The sequence below is a fragment of the Peromyscus eremicus genome, chromosome 3, assembly GCF_949786415.1.
Source record: "Peromyscus eremicus chromosome 3, PerEre_H2_v1, whole genome shotgun sequence".
NCBI lineage: Eukaryota > Metazoa > Chordata > Mammalia > Rodentia > Cricetidae > Peromyscus > Peromyscus eremicus.
Window position 1 is genome coordinate 156,989,362 of NC_081418.1, and position 21,647 is coordinate 157,011,008.

The 21,647-nt window shown below is 40.6% G+C and overlaps 1 protein-coding gene across 3 annotated transcripts in view; it reads right to left on the bottom strand.

The window, feature by feature from the left end:
• Dennd5b (DENN domain containing 5B) overlaps positions 1–21,647 on the bottom strand; it is a 135,731-nt gene that overhangs the window by 32,071 nt on the left and 82,013 nt on the right. For all 3 annotated transcript variants that reach the window (XM_059256423.1, XM_059256422.1, XM_059256421.1), the window contains 5 exons: positions 18,343–18,493; positions 13,194–13,287; positions 10,280–10,411; positions 6,848–7,000; positions 5,647–5,725 (listed from right to left, as the gene is read on the bottom strand). In XM_059256423.1, coding sequence (XP_059112406.1) covers positions 5,647–5,725; positions 6,848–7,000; positions 10,280–10,411; positions 13,194–13,287; positions 18,343–18,493 — 609 coding nt within the window. The remainder of the gene's footprint in view (positions 1–5,646; positions 5,726–6,847; positions 7,001–10,279; positions 10,412–13,193; positions 13,288–18,342; positions 18,494–21,647) is intronic.

Sequence of the window (21,647 nt, forward strand, 5' to 3'; positions counted from 1 at the left end):
TTACTCTGCCATGCATTTTTAAGTCTAAAACTTACTTTTTAATGCTTCTTTACCATCTTTCTCCCCATTACTGTCTGTTTAAGTTTTTTTTTTTTTTTTTTTTTTGGTTTTTCGAGACAGGGTTTCTCTGTGTAGCTTTACGCCTTTCCTGGATCTAACTTGGTAGCCCAGGCTGGCCTCAAACTCACAGAGATCCACCTGGCTCTGCCTCCCGAGTGCTGGGATTAAAGGCGTGCGCCACCACTGCCCGGCTTACTGTCTATCACTAGACTGGAAGCAGCTTAATGGTTGAACGTGTGTTTCTGAACCCTGTGGGGGATTTAATAGACTTCCATGCTTGGACGAGTGACTAACTTCTCTATGTTCTATATTCTTATCCATAGACTAGAGATAGTTAAGAGTGGCTATCTTGTTTAAATGATCTAATGTTTGGATTAGTGCTCTGTATAAAGTTAGGGTTAGGGTTTTAGTTTTAATTCTGTCTGTCTGAAATCTTTCTTAAATATCCTCTCAGCCACAGGCTCAGTGTTTGACAGTGTTTAACCTTTCTATTATTATTCCCTTTTTTGAGACATTCTCACAATATAGCTGTGACTAACTTTGTATTCAGAGATCCATCTGCCTCTGCCTCTGAGGTGTGTACCACCATGCCTGGCCTTCAATACACAAAGGGCCTGGAGAAACTAATGTATAGTGTATGCTCTGTAAATGCTAAGGAAATGTACAATGGAGGGTCAGATTCTTGAACCTTAAGTGTCAGTTTAGAATTTTATTTAAGGGAGAGATTTAGTAAAGAATACTACACCTTTCAATTAGTAAATGGATTGATACTATGATGATATGGGAGAAATAATTGATCAAATTAGAGGTTATTCAAAGGCTAGCTGTTGGGTAAACTAAGAGTAATAGCCTGTCAGAGCAGAGAGTGAGCAAGACTCAAAATCAATATTAAGTATTTAAGTAAGATGTTTCAATTATCACCTTCCTTTAATTTTTTTTTTTTGGGGGGTAATGAAAATCAAAACCAAGGTCTCATACATGTTACGCCTGTGCCGTACCAAAATAAATGTGATGAAAGGATGAAAAAAAAAAATAAGCTGGGCGGTGGTGGCACATGCCTTTAATCCCAGCACTTGGAGGCAGAGGCAGGTAGATCTCTGTGAGTTCCAGGCCAGCCTGGTCTACAGAGTGAGATCCAGGACAGCCAGGACTACAACAGATAAACCCTGTCTTGGAAAACACACAAAAAAATGTATGTGCATCCATATTCATATTCTATTGGGATGAAACTGAATCTTTCACATGCTAAGGATGTGTTCTACTGCTGAGCTACATCCCCAGCCATAGTATTACAAAATAAAATAAAATGGATTACATTTATTATATATATGTATGTGTGTTTATACATGTGCCATGGCATATCTATGGAGGTCAAGCAGCCAACTTGTGGGAGTCAGGCTGAATTCAGTTTATCAGACTTTGGTGGCAAGCATCTTAACCTGCTGAGCCATTTCATCAACCCTACCCACATTTTTAATGTTATTTAGCCCAGGCCAGCCCCCAACTAACTACGTAGCCAAGATGAACTTGAACTCCTGCTTCTACCTCCACAGTGCCGAGATTGCCCAGTTTACAGGCGTGTACCACTAAGCCACGTCAGTGTGGTGCTGGGGTTTAAATCCAGAGCCTTGAACACACTAGGCAAGCTCTATCAACTGAGCTACACCTCTAGCCCACAAAGTATTTTTAAGTCTTCACAGGCTAAATCACCAGAAGTATTAGAGCAATGTTCATAAACTTCACCCTTCTATTGAAACAATAAACACAGACTTCAAAAGCTATACGGCTTGGGCTGGTGAGATGGCTCAGCTTTATGAGTATGTACTGCTCTTGCAGAGGACCCCAAATTTGGTCCCTTCACTCATGTTGGGCAGCCCACAACTACCTGTAGCTGTATCTTCAAGAGACTCGATGCCCTCTTCTGCCCTCCAAAGACATTTACACACATACAATCATATAATTAAAAAAAAAAATATATATACATATACACACACACACACACACACACACACACACACACACACACACATATATATATATATATTAAAGTTATGCTGGGCAAGTGCTGGTGCCTGCCTTTAATCCCAGCACTTGGGGAGGCAGAGGTTATCAGGTAGGTCTATGTAGATCTGAAGCCAACCAGATCTACATAGGTAGTTCCAGGCCAGGCAGAGCCACATAGTGAGATTTTGTCTAAAAAAAAAAAAAAAAAGTTACATGGCTCTTATTAATCTTACTGAGATCACTAAAACACTGTTTGTTCTTACATCATTGGCCCTTTATCAATTTGGCAGTACAGCAGAGATGTAACTGCATGGACCTCTGATGCATTTTCATTTATCTTTCACTTTAGAATTTGCTGATTCTACCATCAACTGGAGGTCACTGAAGATATTTAGGACTCTGATTTCTAACTGAACTACTCAACATTTGGCCAGTGAAAACCACAAAAGCTGTGAGTTTTGCCCAGCAGCAGCTGATTCTAACCTCTGAACATTCTCATGCGTCTTTTTGGGCATAAGAGTTGAATGCATCTATCTCATCTCATTTGAATTTGGCTTTCCATGAACAGCTACTTCCTAGGAATTTATTCTCTTTTGAGACAGGGCCTTAATACATACCCCAGGGATGGCCTCGAACTCTCGACCCTCTGGCTCCCACACCTTAAGTGTGGGTATTACCACTATGCTCAGCCCTACTTCCTTTTCTAACTAGGGTAAAACCCACTTACTGGCCTTCTAGTTATGGTCAAGTGAAATTTAGATAAGCTACCTCGCTTATATAGCTTTTCATCCTTAACGGCTACAATTTCTGTTAGATACATAGACCAATGTACTTTTACTTTCTATATAGCAAAAAGGGAAGAAGAGATGGACATGAGGGTTCTAAATTGGTATAAATATAGTTATAGCATAGGCCATCAGGACACCGACAAGTCTTTGAGAGGAGGTCCAAGCAATGCAGTATCAAATCCACATTCCTAGTTGTCTTATAAAATACATTTAAAGTGAGTTTTTTTTTTTGTTGTTGTTGTTTTTTTTTTTTTTTTAATGAGTAAACTCTGTAGGGTAGTGCTTCCTTGGGTAGAGACAGTGAAGGAAAAAGAATCGGGATGAACCCAAGGGTGTTCCTTTATTTTCCTTCTTTCATTTTATTTATTTATTTTCAGTATTGAGGATTGAACTCCGTGTCTTACATTTGCTAGGTAAGCGCCTTTCCACTGAGCCACATCCTCAACCTGCAATGTTCTATTTCTTAGGTTGGTGGTGAGCATTTTTTTAAATCACACACACACACACTTCTACGGTCTTTAGGTGGAGGTCAAAAGATAATTTTGTGGCGTTGATTCTCTCCTATCATATGAATTCTGGGGATCAAACCTAGGTTTTCAGGGTTGGCGGAGAAACCTTTACTCACAGAGCCGTATCACTGACTTCATGATCACTGTATTTTTTTTACAGCTGGGTGTGGTGGTGCATGCCTTTGATCCCAGCATTCTGGAGGCAGAGGCAGGGGGATCTCTGCAAGGTCAAAGCCAGCCTAGTCTACATGTTGAGTTCCAGGCCAGCCAGAGCTACACAGTGAGATCATGTCTCAAAAAAAAAAAAAAAAAAAAAAAAAAAAAAAAAAAAAAAAAAAAAAGAAACCACTTTTATTTCTGATTTTTGAAAGAATTTATAATTTAAAAAATGTTTCCTAAATGGCTAATTCACTATAAAATCTTTCCCTACCCCCTTCAGGTTTTTTTTTTTTTTTTTTGGATAAGTTCTTACCATGTGGCTCAGACTGGCTCAAATGACCCTCCTACCCCAGCATGAGTACTGAGATTACAGCCAATTGTCACCATACCCAGCCAAAACACTTTATTTCTACTAACTTCCTACTATTAATTCTACGTTTTATGAAGTAGATGGTTATCTTACATAAAGAAAATCAATCTCTGTGCTGTGGATATGACTCAATGGCTGATGCCTTGGGTTTGATCATCAGCACTGCCAAGAAAACACAAATTCTTTGTGAAAAAAATAATTAAATAGTTGTATTATTTGACCTAAGGAATATATAATTCTTATATATCTTATATAATTCTGATTAGCAGAAGAATTATGATATCAATACCATGAGATATCTTCTATAAACTGAAGAATCTGATTCCTAAGCTGAGTGTGGTGATACATGCCTGTAGTCTCAGCTACATGTGGAACTAAGGTGGAATCTATACAAAGTTTGAGGCCAACTTCAGCATTGCAGTAAGACCCCATCTCAAAATGAAGGAAACAAGCTAAGCAAAAGAATCTGACTCTTGGGGCTGGAGAGATGGCTCAGGGGTTAGGAGCACTGGCTGCTCTTCCAGAGGACCCAGGTTCAATTCCCAGCAGCCACACAGCAGCTCACAACTGTCAGTGACTCCCACTTCAGGAGATCTGATACCTTTACACCAATGCACATGAGATAAAAAGTTAAATAAATTATATAAAAAAGAATATGACCCTTAAATAGTCTTGGAGATAAATATGTAATTTTTCCTGAAAATTTATTTATGAATACAAGGTCCAGGACTTGATCCTGACATTATAAAAAAAGGAGGGATAGTGAGATAGGGTAGTGGATGAAGGCACATGCCACCAAACCAAGCAGCCAGAGTTAAATTTCCAGTTCTAACAAAGTGGAAGAAGAGAACTGACTCCTGCAAGTTGTCATTTGACCTCCACATACACATGTCCACATAGAAAAATAACTAAATAAAATGTAACAGAAGATATTAAGATTATTGCCAGGTGGTGGTGGCACATGCCTTTAATCCTAGCACTCGGGAGGAAGAGGCTGGTGGATCTCTGAATTCAAGGCCAGCCTGGTCTACAGGACAGCCAAGGCTATACAGAGAGACCCTGTCTCAAAAAAAAAATATTAGTGATGATCACAAAACTTTTCTATAATAATAATAACAACAACAGTGTATACCATACAATGCTGGGAGAATAGACCTGTATAGTCCTTCACAATTAATTGTTTTTGTTCTTCTATATAAACATGATCATTTTGGATAGCTACTATCATTTTCTCTATCTTTTTTTTTTTTTTTTTAAGATTTATTTATTTATTATGTATACAGTGTTCTGTCTGCATGTATGCCTGCAGGCCAGAAGAGGGCACCAGATCTCATTATAGATGGTTGTGAACCACCATGTGGTTGCTGGGAATTGAACTCAGGACCTCTGGAAGTGCAGCTAGTGCTCTTAACCTCTGAGCCATCTCTCCAGCCCCCCATTTTCTCTATCTTATAATAAGAAAGCAGAAGATCAGAAAGGTCAAGTGAGTTTCATAGATTCATATCCTGTAATATTGCTCCTTTTGTTTTATCCTGACAACATGGGTGGATTTTGGATAGAGACAAACCCATCTAAAATGATTCTTCTCATTGTTTCATACTGCCAACTCTATCAAACCAATCTATCTCAAGCTAGGTATGGTGATCGATGCCTATAATCCTAGCACCTGGGGGATGAAGACAGGAAGACCAAGAGTACAAGGTTAGCCCAGCATACATGAGACGAAGCAATCTATCTTACCCCGACACCTTCTTACCTGGTGAATCTGTGAGATGCTCTTGTTTCTCTTCTCTATCCTGAAACTGAATTAGATGTGACCACAAGGCAGACTTCCCCTGAAAGCACAAGACATATAAAATGTTCCCTTTAAAGAAACAATTCATCAAAAAATAATTTCTCATCAAGACCCTCACTGAAACCCCTCTCGAATATCCCCATTGCCCCAAGTAACAGATCCTGCGGCCATCGTTCCACAGGACCAGTCTCTTCACACATTCCAGCAGGTCATAGATGGGGTAGATGTTAGGGTGGGCCAATCTAAGGCCTGGAATGTGGGTCTGGGTGGTAGCTAAGCTGGTCAGTCTGGGCCACTGGGACCATCCCCCTCAGGCAAGGGGCAGAGCCAGCTCTCCTAGGCCCACGCCACAGGGGCCAGCTCTCCCACACCTGTATGAAGGGCTGGCCCTCTCTCCTGGGTGTGGGGCCAGCTCTCCCACACCTGTATGAAGGGCTGGCCCTCTCTCCCGGGTGTGGGGCCAGCTCTCCCACACCTGTAGTGAAGGGTGGGCCCTCTCTCCCGAGTGTGGGGCCAGCTCTCCTAACACATGTGCAATTTTGTCCTTTCCTGTTTATCATGAAAGATCCTCAGACCACCTCCTGATCATAGATTGATTTTCTTTCTTTCCTTTTTTTTTTTTTTTTTTTTTTTTTTGGAGATAGTCTCACCGTATAGGCTTGGCTGGTCTGGAACTCACTTTGCACACCAGCCTACCCCCACCTTTCTCTGCCTCCCAAGTGCTGAGATTATAGGTGCATGCCACTACATTTAACCCAGATTAAGTTTCTTTTGCTGGAACTGAATGGCCTGTGATATGTATCTAATTATCTTGTGGGATCTTTTTCTTGTTACATTTCTCATTCATGTGTGGACATTAGAGGACAACCTTCAGGAGTGTGTTCTCCTTCTACTAGGTGGGTTTCAGAGATCAAAGGCTTGGTGCTGAGCAATCTTGCCAGCCTCAACCATGCCTCCTTTTTTTTTTTTGTTTTTTTTTTTGTTTTTTGAGACAAGGTTTCTCTGTGTAACCCTGGCTGGCTTGGAGCCAGCTCTGTACACCAGGCTGCTTGCCTCTGCCTCCCGAGCGCTGGGATTAAAGGTGTGTGCCACCTTGAACAGCCCCTTGATGTGAGTAAGTCCCTTAACCAGCCATGCCACCAGCACCTCTTGAGTTAGTTACCTGCTTGACCTGTAAGCCATGGCTCCATATCCTCTCCAGCAGGTCACAGAGGCTGGCAATCAAAGTATTCTCTTCTAAGCCAGTGATGTTTGCTTCTCCATGGCCCAGTTCCACTGCTTCATGTCCCATCTTCTCTACCAGCATGCGTTTTGTCTAAAAACATTATGAATGGTCATAAATTACCACAGCAGTGAAACTCAAAACCAAGTAATCAATTACTAGCTTAGGAGATCCAGCTTCCTTTCATTACAATTCTAATTAACAGATTTTCAGTCACCATGGAAAAAATATCTTAATCTGGTGATCAGCTGGTTGGAGTAATACCTTCGGTATTTTACTATTATGCCAGAGAAACATTAGGACACCAATGAAACAATAAAATAATGTTTGTAAGTCATCATAAGGTTGAAAACACACACATATAATTTTAATTATTAACTTCTGTAATCGTAGAATTGTCCTAGAACTTCTGAAATTGCCTTGAATCTAGAAAATGCACTTTCTGACACTAGAACCTCATCCTGTCACTACAAGTTGACCTTTACTGACTCTAGCATCTTGACAAACTAAAGCTTTCTGCACTTAAGCCAAAACCACAACAGAAATAAGCAGCTCTGCTGTGTGCGCCCTGTGGCTGCTGCTGAAGCCCAACAATGACAGAGACCTATTGGGCCTTCATGAAAAACTCTTCCCTTCTGATGCCAATGGGGATTGAGAGCCCAATATGGCCAGCTTTGGCAAGCATTAACGTAAGCCTAGGAACTGTAGCCATGTGGTTGGATTCTCCAGAAGGTAATGTATGGTAACTGCTTTTTCAAGTATGTTTGAGAACGTGTCACCCAGACACCTTGGAGATTAAGGATAACCCTGAAGGTCACTGACCTCCATTTGTTAACAGTAGCATGCCAGCTAAGCCTTTTCATTTTCACAATCCTCTTCAAGCTGGTGTAGTGGCTCTGTGCAACATTTATTGGCCTCCTGAAATTCATTTAGCCCCTCTTTGAAGATACCTTAAAATTTATGAGCCTGAATGTAGCCATTATAAGACCATTAGTTATGCTCCTTATGAGCTGCCTGTTTTTTCTTTATGGTTCTTAGTTGTTCTTTTACAGAGCTGCCAGCTTATGTCATGATGGGATCAAGAAAAATGGGCCTTGGTGGCTTGTGTTCCTGGAGTTGTATCCATGCCAGTGGATGTCCACACGCTCCAGAAGAGAATTTGACATTGCTGCTGCCGTTGTTGCTGTTATAGCAGTGGTGGCCACCACTGCTACTGTTTCTGGGATTACCATTTCAAAATTGCTTACTACAGCTAGCACAGTGGAGACCCTGGCAGCAAAAGTAGCTACCACAGTTAGTTAATCTTTCATTATATTGGGCATGATAAATTTAATTCAATAGTTATATACATTTCAATTGGCTTTGAAAATTATAAATTTATAAAGTTAAGTTCCATTTGCTTTTGGGATACCATCTTACAAGGACTCCAGTTTGCAGTAAGGCTCATTAAGGAAGGGAATGGCTCAGTTGCCTTTAGCCTACTGGCTATGGGTGGGATAGGACCTCTGTTGGTCTTTTCTGTGTCGAACACACAGATTGCAAGCCCAGCGCCACTTTGAGATCTTTGGGAGCAGTTAACTCTGCAGCTCACACACGATTGAGCCTATATGATAATGAGTATTCAGAGACGGGCAATGCCTGGGGGGCGCTCACCAACATAAGACAGAACGCCTGTGTGGGCTGAGCAGGCGTCTCCATGACGGGTAAGATGACCTGCTGACGTCCCACGCAACCTAAGTCAGAAGTTCATTTATTAGTAAAAGGGGGACCTATAGGGCCCTGGCCCCTGTTTTGGGTAACTGTTGCCTTGATATCCTCCCTATGCTAATTCCCTGCCGGGTTCCACTTTCCTAAATGTTTAAGGGAAGTTCCTTGTCTGTGTATCCTGCATAATGGGCGTTAGCAGCTTAGATGCAAGATTGTAAAACATCGGTAGCGAACTTCTGCCCTCTAGGGTCCTCCCATTGTGCTGTAAGCCTGTATTTAAGACCTCTTCCCTCCTTCAATAAACAGCATTTGGCATTAAATTAAAAAAAAAAAAGTTAAAAAAATAAAGAAAAGAAATAAGCAGCTCTAGTTTCTTCCTTCCTCCCTTCCTTCTTTCCTTTTCTTTTTTGTTGAGAACTTGCTAGTTTGTGAGTGAACTAGGGTTTTTCCCTTTTCCCCCTTTTTTCTCTTCTTTGCTCACAAGAATGTATCAGATAATGAAAACCAGTTTCAGGTAAATTAATTCACATCAACCTTAGCTACTCTTGCACATGTGAGAAAGCATACAGCTCCTCTAGGTAGTACCTTGTCTAATTACCTGTATATACTGATATTGAAAACAGTGCTTTTATTGAATATGCTCACAAGTTACTTTAAAAAGCTGAGGTTTTTCATTTATATGGCTACCTCATATAAAGGCAGTTCTGTGAGAGAAGAATTATATTTAATATTCACTGACCTATAACATAGTTAAGATATTTTCCCTTAAGCACATGTGGTAATGTGTATGGACACAGGCAAGGCTTTATACAGGTATATATGTTGCTTTTCACATAAGAGAGTAACATTCTTTATATAACTTATGCGTGGCTTAACATCATGCTGAGGAGGAAAACAATAGCTAAGGGCTGGGGAGATGGTTTGTGAGTAAAAGTGCTTGTCATACAAGCCTGACCACCAAAGTTCAGATCCTGGGAACCCATGTGAAAACTGGATAAGGTGGCACACACCTCCAATCTCAATGCTACTACTGTAAGATTTGGGATGAAGCTCATGGGACTGCTATTTCAAACAGCTATAGTAATGGCAAAAAACAAGAAAGACCCTGCCTCAAAATGAGTTGGATGGTAAGAACTGATTTCCACATGTGTACCTACACACACACACACACACACACACACACACACACACACACACACACACTATTCCATATACCGTACAATAGTTAAAAAGATGAGAAAAACCAAGCAAGGCTCCCATGTCATTGATACTGTGGGCCATGGAGACTTCATGGAGATTCATGATTTCAGTCAAGAGCATATCAGGTCTATGCTACAAAAAAGTTTCTTTTGAAGCCTGGATAGATGGCTCAGTGGTTAAGAGCAATGGATGTTCTTGCAGAGGACCTGGGTTTGATTCCCAGCACCCACATGGTAGCTCACATCCATCTGTAATGCCAATCCCAGAGGATCTGATGACCTCTTTTGGCCTTCATGGGCACTGTCCACATGTAGCACACAGACATACATACAGGCAAAACACTCATATTCATAAAAAAATAAAATAGTAAACCTTCTTTTCAGAGAAGCTGCAGGCACAAATGAGGTCAACTGATCTCATTTTAGATAAATATGAATGCACACTGTCTGGCAGCAGTATACGTACCTTCATTCTGCATTCTTTTAGTAAGCCTTCTACAAATTTCCAGTTGGTTTGTGCAATCACAGCAGGTGAGAGATCTGACAGCTTTGGTTGCCTCATGTTTTTTCCTAAGCTTCGTGCCTCTTGCATATATTTCTAAAAATTAGGAGTATTTTAAATGTGTAAACATCATATATTTCTTTTCTACTTAAAACTTACATGAACAAATACAACAAGCAAGATGTAAAAAAGGCCTTAAGTGTGTGAATATAACAGCAATTAAGATTTTGGTGCTCTTGATAGAAGACAGAAGACATGTGTACTCCTCCTGAAACCAGTTAACTCTTGTGAAAAGGAGAGTGACAGAAACATTATTAAGTTGAAATTCACACAATACCAGGAGTTTCATTGAGTTTAGTCTTTTTAATGGGACCACCAAAATTATGATTAGTTAGGATCTCAAATTAAGAAAAAAAAAACATTTAGGTGTCTAGTTTAGTCTAAGGTTCCACAGAAAAGGTTGCTGGCCTCCTCTGTTCCACTCCTCTCAACAGAGACTTCAAATCCCTCAATCATCTGGGCACTGCTCTCCAGCCAAATCCTTGGCTCTAATTAACTTTCAATAGTACCAGAATTGTGTTGTAACTAATTTTTATGACCTCAATGATATCAGCGAATGTCTAATGATGCTGCAATCACTGCATGATGCATGCTATATAGTTCACAGAAAAGGCTGAAAAGCATTATGTGCTCCAAACATGGGGGCTGGGGATGAGGTGAGTGGGAAGATTCTACTAGTTTTATGCCCAGAATCCTCTGTTGACTTTGGAGTAACACACACACACACACACACACACACACACACACACACACACACACACACAACAAAAAACCATTCCAATGTTCTTGAACTTGTTTAGTCAATTTCCATAAAAGCCAAAAACAGGGAAGGGGTTATAGCTCAGTTGGTAGAGAGCTTGCTGGCTCATCATGCACAGGACTTGTGATCAATCCTGAGCACCACATAAACCATGTTTGGTGGTGCATACAAAACCCTGGTTTGATCCCCAGCACCATATAAAAACTGGGTATAGTGGAGTTGGAGAGATGACTCAGTGGTGGTGAGTGTGTATGGTTTTGCAGAGGACTTGAGTTCACTTTACAGCACCCACATCAGGTAGCTCAGTTAACTCCCGCTCTAGGAGTATGTGATGTCTCTGGCCTCCATAGGCACCAGCACTCAAGTACACACAGCCCCACACACATGAACATAATTTAAAAATAAAAGTAAAGGCCAGGTGTGGTGGTGTACATCTTTAATCCCAGCACTAGGGAGGCCAAGATAGCCTGACTTCTGTAAGTTGGAGGCCAGCCTGGTATATAACAGGGAGCTTCAAGACAGTCAAGTATATATATAGGGAGGCCCTGCCCCATAAAACCACCACCACATGTTAAATAATGATAAATTATTAAAAAAACAAACTGGGTATAGCGGTGCATGTCTTTTTTGTTGTTGTTCTTGTTTTGTTTTTCAAGACAGGGTTTCTCTGTGTAGCTTTGGAGCCTGTCTTGGAACTCGATCTGTAGACCATGCTGGCTTCCAACTCAACAGAGATCTGCCTGCCTCTGCCTTCCAAGTGCTGGGATTAGAGGTGTGCGCCACCGCCACCCAGCTGAATGGGAAAGGAGGACCAGATGTTCAAGATCATCCTTAAACACATGCCAGCCTAGGGCAGGCTAGGATACACGAGACCCTGTCTCAAAAACAAAAGTAAACAGAGGTGATTGTTTTTCAGAGGACCTCAGTTTGGTTCCTAGCATCCACTTCAGGAAGTTCACAACCATCTGTGACTCCAGCTACAAGAGATTCAGTGCCTTCTGAGGGCTCTGTACTTCTGTAGCTCATGTGCACGCACCCCCCTCCCCCCAAAGACTCAGGATTTGAATGTCAGTCTTACTGCTAACAGCATAGAATTACTTGTGTGAGCACACTCCAGCACAAGCAGGCAGAAGAAGCAGAGAAACAAGAAGAAACACAAGAAGAAGCAGAGAGCAAAACATGCTACATGCACTCATGTGTGGGCTATTCAAGAAACACCAAAGACAAGATTCAGGAACATCTTGTGAAGCACTTTCAAGGCAAAGGACATACCAGGCAGCACTCAGAGAAGGACTTTTTAGGAAGCCGTGCAGGAGGAGTTGGGCCCTGATCCCACTCCCAGAATGCCATGGAGTTCTGACAGACCAAAAGTCCCCCGGAAGGCTAAGATGATGGCGATGTTTCAATGACAGAAAAGTAGAAAAAGGGGAAAAAAAAAAAAGGAAAACAGAAGCAAAACCTGCATGCACATGATAAGACCACAGCAAGGGGGGAAAGTGAAGGCAAGGCAACAAACAAGAAAGGCTTCAGTTTAGAAGGATGCTTTCTGTCCTATTTCTACACACTTGAGCTTATAAAACAGCAAAATTATTGTTTGCATTTTTCTTTTGATCACAAGAAACAAAATATAATTATTTAAACATAATTTGAATTTTATTTTCAATGAATACAAATAAAGCATATAGATCTTAATCTAAAAACAGCTCTGACACTTCTAAAACATAGTGTTAGCAAGCCAAAGAATATGTTAATACATCTTTACTTACTAAGCTTAAATTATATTTGAAACTTAGATATATGTGTATCTCAATGTTTCTCCCTTCCGGAGACCTACTGACCAAAAATTTACCCTAAATAAAGCTTCTATTAGATTTACTACACAGAAATAAAGCCCTATTTTAGATGAACAAAAGGACAAAACTGGAAAAATGTTTTCTGCTACACTTCAGTATAAAAATAATATTTTAAAATAAGTTGAACTGTTTTTAAAAGAACTTGAGAGATCATGAATATTGACAGCCTGGGTGAGTTCTGTGATCTCCGCATTGGACCACATACCTCCCGTAAGTCGTTGTCCAGTCCAATGTGTTCAGAATGCTGGCGGAGCCGTTCTTTCCGGCGCTGTGCCGTGGCACTTCGACTCACCCAGCGACTGGAAGATAAATATACCCAAGACAACATAGATTAAAAAACTAACCAAATTTATTTTCTTAAAAACAGAAAGAATGGGCTGGGCAGTGGAGCCTCATGCTTGTAATCCGAGCGCAGATCTCTGAGTTGGAGGCCAGCCTGGCCTGCAGAGTGAGTTCTAGGACAGCCAGGACTACATGTAGAAATCCTGTCTCAAAAAACCAAAACCAAAACCAAACAAAAAACAAAAACACCAGCCTCCTCCAAAACAACTACAAAAAACCAAAGCAACAACAACAACAACAACCCAGGAAGAATGAACCATTCCACACAAAAGGCTAGCAACAGTCATTTTCTTCTTCCCTTGTTTTTAGTTTGGACAGTCTTGCTGCACGTTAGTCTGGCCTTAAAATCACGATTCTCCTGTCTTCTGTGCCACCATACTCAATTCTATCAATCAATTCTTTTCAAAATATGTTTAAAGTTATAATTTTAGATACCATTTAATTTACCCATCCAAAGCACTCAATCTAATGGGTTTTGGATATTCACAACTATCATTACAATTAGCACTTTTTAAAAATTGAGATTAGGGACTGGAGAGAGCCCTTGCTGCTGACAGAGAACTGAGTTTGGTTTCAGCACCCACACTGGGTGGCTTACAACCACTTGTAACTAGCTTTCAAGGATCTGATGCCCTCTTTCAGCCTCCATGGGTATCCACAGTCACTTGGCATATACTCACACAGACACAGATGGACACAAACATTTTTTTAAAACTAAAAAATTGAGATTTTAAAAGGGGTTGGGTGCTAAATGTTAGATATACATACACATAATAAATATAATAACAAGACCGATTTTTTTTTAAGAGACATGGTCTGTGTAGCTCTGGCTGTCCTGGAACTCACTATGTAGACAAGGCTAGTCTTGAATTCAGAGATTCTCCTGCCTCTGTCTCTCCAATGCTGAGATTAAAAGTGTGCACCATCACACCCAGCATCAAATCAGATCTTAACTCAAGTTGATCCTTGATTATATCAGATGTATGCAAGTCTCCCTGATGTGTTCCAAGTAAATATTATACGTAAATATCTTTAGCAAAAAGAATATTCTCAAAGTCCATAATTTATAACAAATTAATTGTAGTGTCCCAAAAGAAAAAATTTTTGAATTTTCCACTTAAAAATATTAATTTTTTATTATTTATATATATGTCTGTGTGTAGGTATGTGCCTGTGAGTGTGGGTGCCCATGCATGGCCTAAAATCCTCTGGAGCTGGAGTTACAGGTGGTTATGAGCCAAACTGGGTCCTCTGCAAGAGCAATATATGCTCTTGAACACTAAACCATCTCTCCAGGCTTGACTGTCAACTTTTTAAAGGGATATCTTTCTAAACTTAAGGCTCTTTTGTGTCAGTGAGCTAGGATATGATTACTCTGGACTCTAAAATTGTATGATAGTATTTCTATGAAATGGTGGCCTATATTATAAGATGTTTTATGAAAAACTTAAAAAAATTTATTTCATGTGTATCTGTGTTTTGCCTGCATGTATGTCTGTGTGAGGGTATTAGATCCTCTGGAAACGGAGTTACAGACAGCTGTGAGCTGCCATGTGGATGCTGGGAATTAAATCTGAGTCCTGTGGAAGAGCAGCCAGTGCTCTTAATGGCTGAGCCATCTGTCTAGTCCCGACCTCAGAACTCTGAAACATTTCCATCTAATGTGCTAATGCCCACCTCCTGGTACATTAGCTCTTCCACACTACCTCTTCTGCTGTTTTCCCTTCAGTTCTGGCCTAAGGGCCAAGGAAAATCATACAAAGTACTCCAAAAACAATGTCCTTTCCTCTATAATGATTCTCTCCCTTCCAACCTTGCTCAACAGATCCCAAATCCTGGGAATACTGTCCTTGATTCCTTGGTCTCATGCCATACCAAGACCTGCCTTCCTTTATGACATGAATATCTCCATATACCCTTTATCAACTGTCTTATTCTCAACAAAGACTTTTCAATTCACCCTGAAGTGCTACCACTCAACTGATGGAAACACAAGACAAAATGTAATTTCTACAGCTTATTCTTATAAAAACTACATGGCATAAATAGCTCACAATAAATAGAACTTAACAGAGAGAATGTATAAAGACCCAAGTGTAGATCTTTAGCACAGAGGTCTTGAAAATGGTCCTGTGGGAGAAGGAACTTGCCTCCAAGCCTGATGACCTGATGAAGTGAGAAGGCTAACTCCCAAATGTTGTCCTCTGGTCTCTGCATGTACACCATGGTATGTGTATATTCCCCCCAATAAATGTAGTTTAAAAAGGAAAAACAGTACTGTCAAAAATAGTTAATACAAATTTCACAGGGACTGAAAAAATCAGGTTTAATCTGAGCATGGAGGCACATGTCTGCAATCCACCTTCTGGAAGATGGAGACAAGGGACAGTGCATTGTAGGCCACCCTAAGCTACTTGGTAAGACTTGGTCTCCATAAACCCCAAACTAAACTAACCAATCAACCAACAAAAAATCTGAAATCCTCTTCCCAAAACAAATTAGGGTTAACAGGCAGGGTGGTGCAAATAAACACTAAGACTATGAAAAAAATATAAATATGCTCGGTGGAGCAAAAAAAATATCCTATTTAATTTTCTTTCCAAAACAAGGGAAATGAGCATTAAGAAAATTACTCGGGGAGGAGAGTGTGGGGTCACAGTGCTGCCAGTAGGCTTCTGGGGCGGGTGGTGTGCAGTGACCTGGAGCTTGTGTGGGTCCTGCCCCCTGCCCCAGATGCACTGTCCAGCTGCACAATCTCCCTCACTCTTAGAAACAACAGGATATCCAAGATGAGTCTCACTAATATTCCAGTATTTATGGTGCTTCATAAACCTTGAACCAGTTCAATGATTCACTACATTAAGTATCTGCATGTAAAGCTGTTTGAGCAAAGTAACATACTGTATGACACATAGCAGATTGAAATGTCACTTTAATAAAGGAATGTGCAATAGAGATAGAAAGATGATGGAGAAAAGTAGAATTAGAGATGCTCTGGCAGCAGCAGGTTTGAGAGTGTGGCCCCACAGCTGACAAAGGAGCATGTTGTTGCAAAGTAGGGCTGGTGTTTGGGCCTCTGTGAGGCTCAGGCCACCACCTGCCCACCTTGCCTCATTGCTATCTGCTAGGCTGGTGCCGTCTGGGGCATGGAATGGCTGCTCACCTTCCTGTAGGGCGAGAGCACGGGGCCATGGTACTTACAGGCTGCAAATACAACAATCGTGCCCAGGGTACCAGTGGGGTAGCTGTCACCAAGGGCAGGGTGGTATACAGAAGACTGGAGCGAGCACAGGTCTTGCTCCCAGTCATGCTGCCCAACTGCACTATGACCCTGACTCTGAGCAACAAGATATCCAAAATGAAGAATGGTTCATTTCCTGGACTGTCTCCTTGAAAGACTTCCATGATCCATCCAGCCACTGGAGGCAGTGCTGACGTCCACGATCTGTGCTGCTGCCAGAAATCATGTTGATACTCATGATCTGAGCTGCTGCCCTCCCCAAAAACCAGAAACACCAAGTCCAATGTGTGTGGCCCATACTTATTGGAGCCTAGTCAAACTCCCAGTGGCCAGCCCCTTAAAGAAAACTGAGTCCTTCCCCACCCCTCCACCATAAGCCATCAACTATGAAGTGTTACACTTCAGCATCTTTATCACAATTTGTAAGAACTATCTTCAATAGCTTCCTGTCGGGACTGTTTCTTTTTCAGGTGTGTGTGTGTGTGTGTGTGTGTGTGTGTGAAGTTGTCACAGAAGCCTTCAATGTCTCTCAATCCCAGTTATGAGTCTGCAATCATTGATACCATTGCAAAAGAAGCTTCCCTGCCTATGAGCATATGAGACCTCAAAGCCCGCCCCCATAGTGATATACTTCCTCCAACAAGGCCATACCTAACATTGCCACTCCCTATGGGCCAAGCATTCAAACACAAGTTTTATGGGGGTCATACCTACTCAAACTACCATAGTGCATTATGATCACGGTGGGAAGCATGGCAACAGGTAGGCAGACAGTGCTGGAGAAGGAGCCAAGAGTTCTACATCTGAATTGGAAGGCAGCAGGGAGAGAGAGTGATACTGGGGCCTGGCTTGAGTGATTTGGTTCTTAGCATTCATATAGTAGCTCAGAACCATCTGTTAACTCCATTTCTACGGGATCTAATGCCCTCTTATGACTACCACTGGTACCAAGTATGCACATAACATACATGTAAGCAAAATAATTATACACATAAATCTTTTAAAAAAGTGAATACATTGAACCCCATAATCACCAACATTTTAAGCAAAGTTTTAAGTTCTGTGTTTATCTGTTTTGCTTTATGACATGGGGTCACTATCTAGACTACATTATCTTCAAACTTGCTATGTTGTTCAGGCCATCCTTAAATTCAAAATTTTCCTAGGTCCCCCTTTCAAGTGTCAAGGTTACTGGCAAAAGTCACCTTCCCTGATTAGTATTAAGATAGTGTTTTAATATAATCATTTAAATGTGGACTTGGATTTGATCTCTAGTACTTCAAGGAAAAAAAAAAAGACTGTAGGGTTAGGGGCTTAGCACAGTGGTAGACCACTTATCTATAAGCACCAAGTCCTGGGTTCAGTCCATAGCACTGGGGTGGGATGGTGGGAGGCAGAATAAAAAGCAAACAAAAAGGAGAGGATGCTGAGGAAGATCATGTATTTGAGGCCAGTGTTGGATTACATACTGAACTCTAGCTCAATCTGTTTTAATTATTGAGACCCTGCCAACAACAATAACAAAAACGCAAATTGAAAAGAAAATAATAAAGAAATGTGTCTATTTATAGTTCTGTGGGAAAAAAACCCTCTGGTCTTTAGAGTCTTTTTTTTTTTTAACCTAACAGAATTAAAAGTCAAGTGCATACAAAGGATCAATTAAATTTAAAGATGTAAATAGATACTTAATGTTCACATACTGTCTAGTTAACACTGTAGGACATTTACCTTCTTTCATTCAACTAGTCACTCAGGTAAAACACACGCTTACTTGTTATTGGCTGGTCCTGCTGCCAAGACATCGGACTGTAACTTTGGAAAGAACCCTTGCTCATATTTTCCTTGGCCGATTTTCATATCAAGTAGATGTGGGTGAATTGCAGTATGATCCATTTTCATCAGTCTTTGTTCAATTGACTGGGCTATAAATTAAATTTATAATAAATTAGAGGCATTTCATTCCTAAAAAAATGCTATATCATACATTCATGTACCTAGAGAAAACTCAATTCATCCTGCCACTCTGAAACAAAGTTTACAAAGGTCTTTGGTATCAGAAACATGAGTATAGAAAGATTAATTTTGCCAGGTGGTGGTGGCGCACGCCTTTAATCCCAGCACTTGGGAGGCAGAGGCAGAGGCAGGCGGATCTCTGAGTTCGAGGCCATCCTGGTCTACAGAGCAAGTTCCAGGAAAGGCGCAAAGCTACAGAGAAACCCTGTCTCGAAAAATAAAAAAATTAAAAAAAAAAAGAAAGAAAGAAAGATTAATTTTAAGTAAATATTGGAACTATTACATATATATATCCACAAGGAGCATAAAACAATGTAACTTTTTAATAATCATATTTCTAGGGAGTATTCAGAAATTATCAAATGCCTGCTTTGTGAGGTCAGAGGTTTGGTCTACTGTTAAGACTTTCAAGGGTTTGTGTCATTATTGATTTGTGGTGACTGGTGAAGAAAAAGAAAATCATGTTACTATCCCTTTCTTGTTTTCTACACAGAAATCACAAGACTCTGGAGGCACAGTACCAGCAGCAGGTGGTCTGCGCCTCTTGGGTTCACCTGCAAACCAAAACTCTTTTTGGTTAGAGGAAAAACAGCAGCAGAAACACAAACACAAAAACACCAGTACCAGAAACAACACCCATCTCTATGTCCTTTTCTTTTTTCTTTTTTTTGGGGGGAAGTGGGGGATACAATTTTTTTTTTTTTTTTTTTTTTTTTTGGTTTTTCGAGACAAGGTTTCTCTGTGTAGCTTTGCGCCTTTTTCCTGGAACTCACTTGGTAGCCCAGGCTGGCCTCGAACTCACAGAAATCCGCCTGGCTCTGCCTCCCAAGTGCTGGGATTAAAGGTGTGTGCCACCACCGCCCGGCGGGGTATACAATTTTACCAACGAAAGAAATAATGGAGCCAGGCCTGGTGGTACAGGCCTGTAATTCCAGCTAGTCAGGAAGCCAAGGGAGGAGAATTGTGGGTTCAAGGCTTTCCTATGCAATTTATTGAGACTGTCTCAAAACAAAGAAGTATAAAAAGTACGCATGCATGTATGCATGCATGCATGTGCCGTGCGCACCAAACTAATCTATGACAGATGGGGGAGCCGTAGACAGCAGTCTCCTTTTACTTTTTCAAGTCTTTAAATTCCTGGGGAACTATGGCCCTAACCTCATCTTATTTTCATGCATGCTATGTCTATAATGGTATATTTTCAAAAGTGCTTCACACAATTTCTGAGATGAGAGTGGGATTATCAGGCTCCAAGGGACAAAGAGAAAATCCATTTTAATTGGTAAGATTTCCCAGATGCAGGTTAAGCTAAGGAATTGGTACTTCATTCCATTTTAAAAATTCTGTCAGAAAGAGAGGAATGGAACTTTCCCAATGAGGTATTCACATAACTATTAAAAGCACTGGAAGTCACAATTCTCTGAACAAACAACTTTGTTTATTCTATCTCCTTAGTTTCTAGAAACACACAGATTCTTGCCACTTCCTGAAGGGATTTCAATGAATTGCCGTTATACATAGGAATACAACAGGGATGCTTTGAAGACTGCATACAAGTTATCATTTAATACTTCTTTCATTAAAAATGCTAATACAACTTTATTCCTCCCGTGACTGAGCTACTTAAATGAAGATGGAAAGGAAGGTAAGCACGCAACAGAAGCGCAGCAAAAAAGCTGCAAGGCCACTGTGTCCTTTTATCCAGTACAAAACTTAGTCTCAAATAAAAAGCGTCACTTTCTTTTTTTTCTGAGACAGGTTTCTTTATGTAGCCCTGGCTGTCCTGGAACTAGCTATGCAGATAGGCTATCCTTGAACTCACAGAGATCTGCCTGCCTCTGTCCCAAGAGTGGGGATTAAAGGTGTATGCTACCACCGTCCAGCAAAAGTGTCATTTTTTTTATTGAATGGAAAGAAATAAAAGGATATATATTTCTATTCAGCAAAGAATGGGTTGGGAACTAGGCATAAATGTGTAAAACTACATGAATTGGTACATTTTACATATTTGTTAATGAATAAAACAACTAATAAAAGAATAAAGCTTTAGGTACTAGAAATCAGTCAGATCTGGATCAAACTCATGGCTCCATCAAGAACTAGTTATAGAACCACAACCAAATTCTTTACCCTCTCAGTTTCCTCCTCACCACAGAATGACAGTGATAAAGCAATAACAGAAATCAGCTGTGCACACACCTGTCATTAAGATTACATGTAAAAAGGCATATGAAGACAAACACTGGCACAGTGACTGGAACATAGGAAAGACTCAAATGTTGACTATTAGTAGGATTATTTATTTAACAGAATGTATCTCATGACCACTCAGACCAGGAAAATTCACCATTCTTTAAAGGAAACTGGTGTTAGGGCTGGGGGAGCCTTTAATTTGAATGGAAAAATCCAGAGATTTAATTTCAAGACATGGAACTATATAACTATACCACAAAGCAAATATGTACTGTTTTAGTTACGTAAACTAGACAGTGTCTCAGATTTCCTTTTGGTTTTGTTTTTATTTTAGACAAAATCTTGCTACATTACCCAGGCTGGCCTTAAACTCCTGGTCCTTCTATCTTGGCTTCCGAGTGCTAGGATTCAAGCATGCACCACTATGCCCAGTTTTAGGTTAACTACATTAAGTTAACACCTAGAGACATGAGGTGACAGGTAAAGAGCCAGCATCAACAGCAAGACAGAAATTAATACTTTTTCCTAACACAAGAAAATAACAAAAATCTGCATATTTTGAATGTCTATAGAAATAGGGATTCACAGAAATCTGAAGAAAAGTATAAAAATACTTCTTGATAATACCAGGATTAGTCACGATGTCCCAAAATGAAAATTAACTTTAGCCGGGCAGTGGTGGCGCAAGCCTTTTATCCCAGCACTTGGGAGGCAGAGACAGGCAGATCTCTGAGTTTGAGGCTAGCTTGATCTACAGAGCGAGTTCTAGGACAGCCAGGGCTACACAGAGAAACCCTGTCTCAAAACAAAACAAAACAAAACAAAACAAAACAAAAAAGAGAGGGAGGAAGGGAGGGAGGGAGGGAGGGA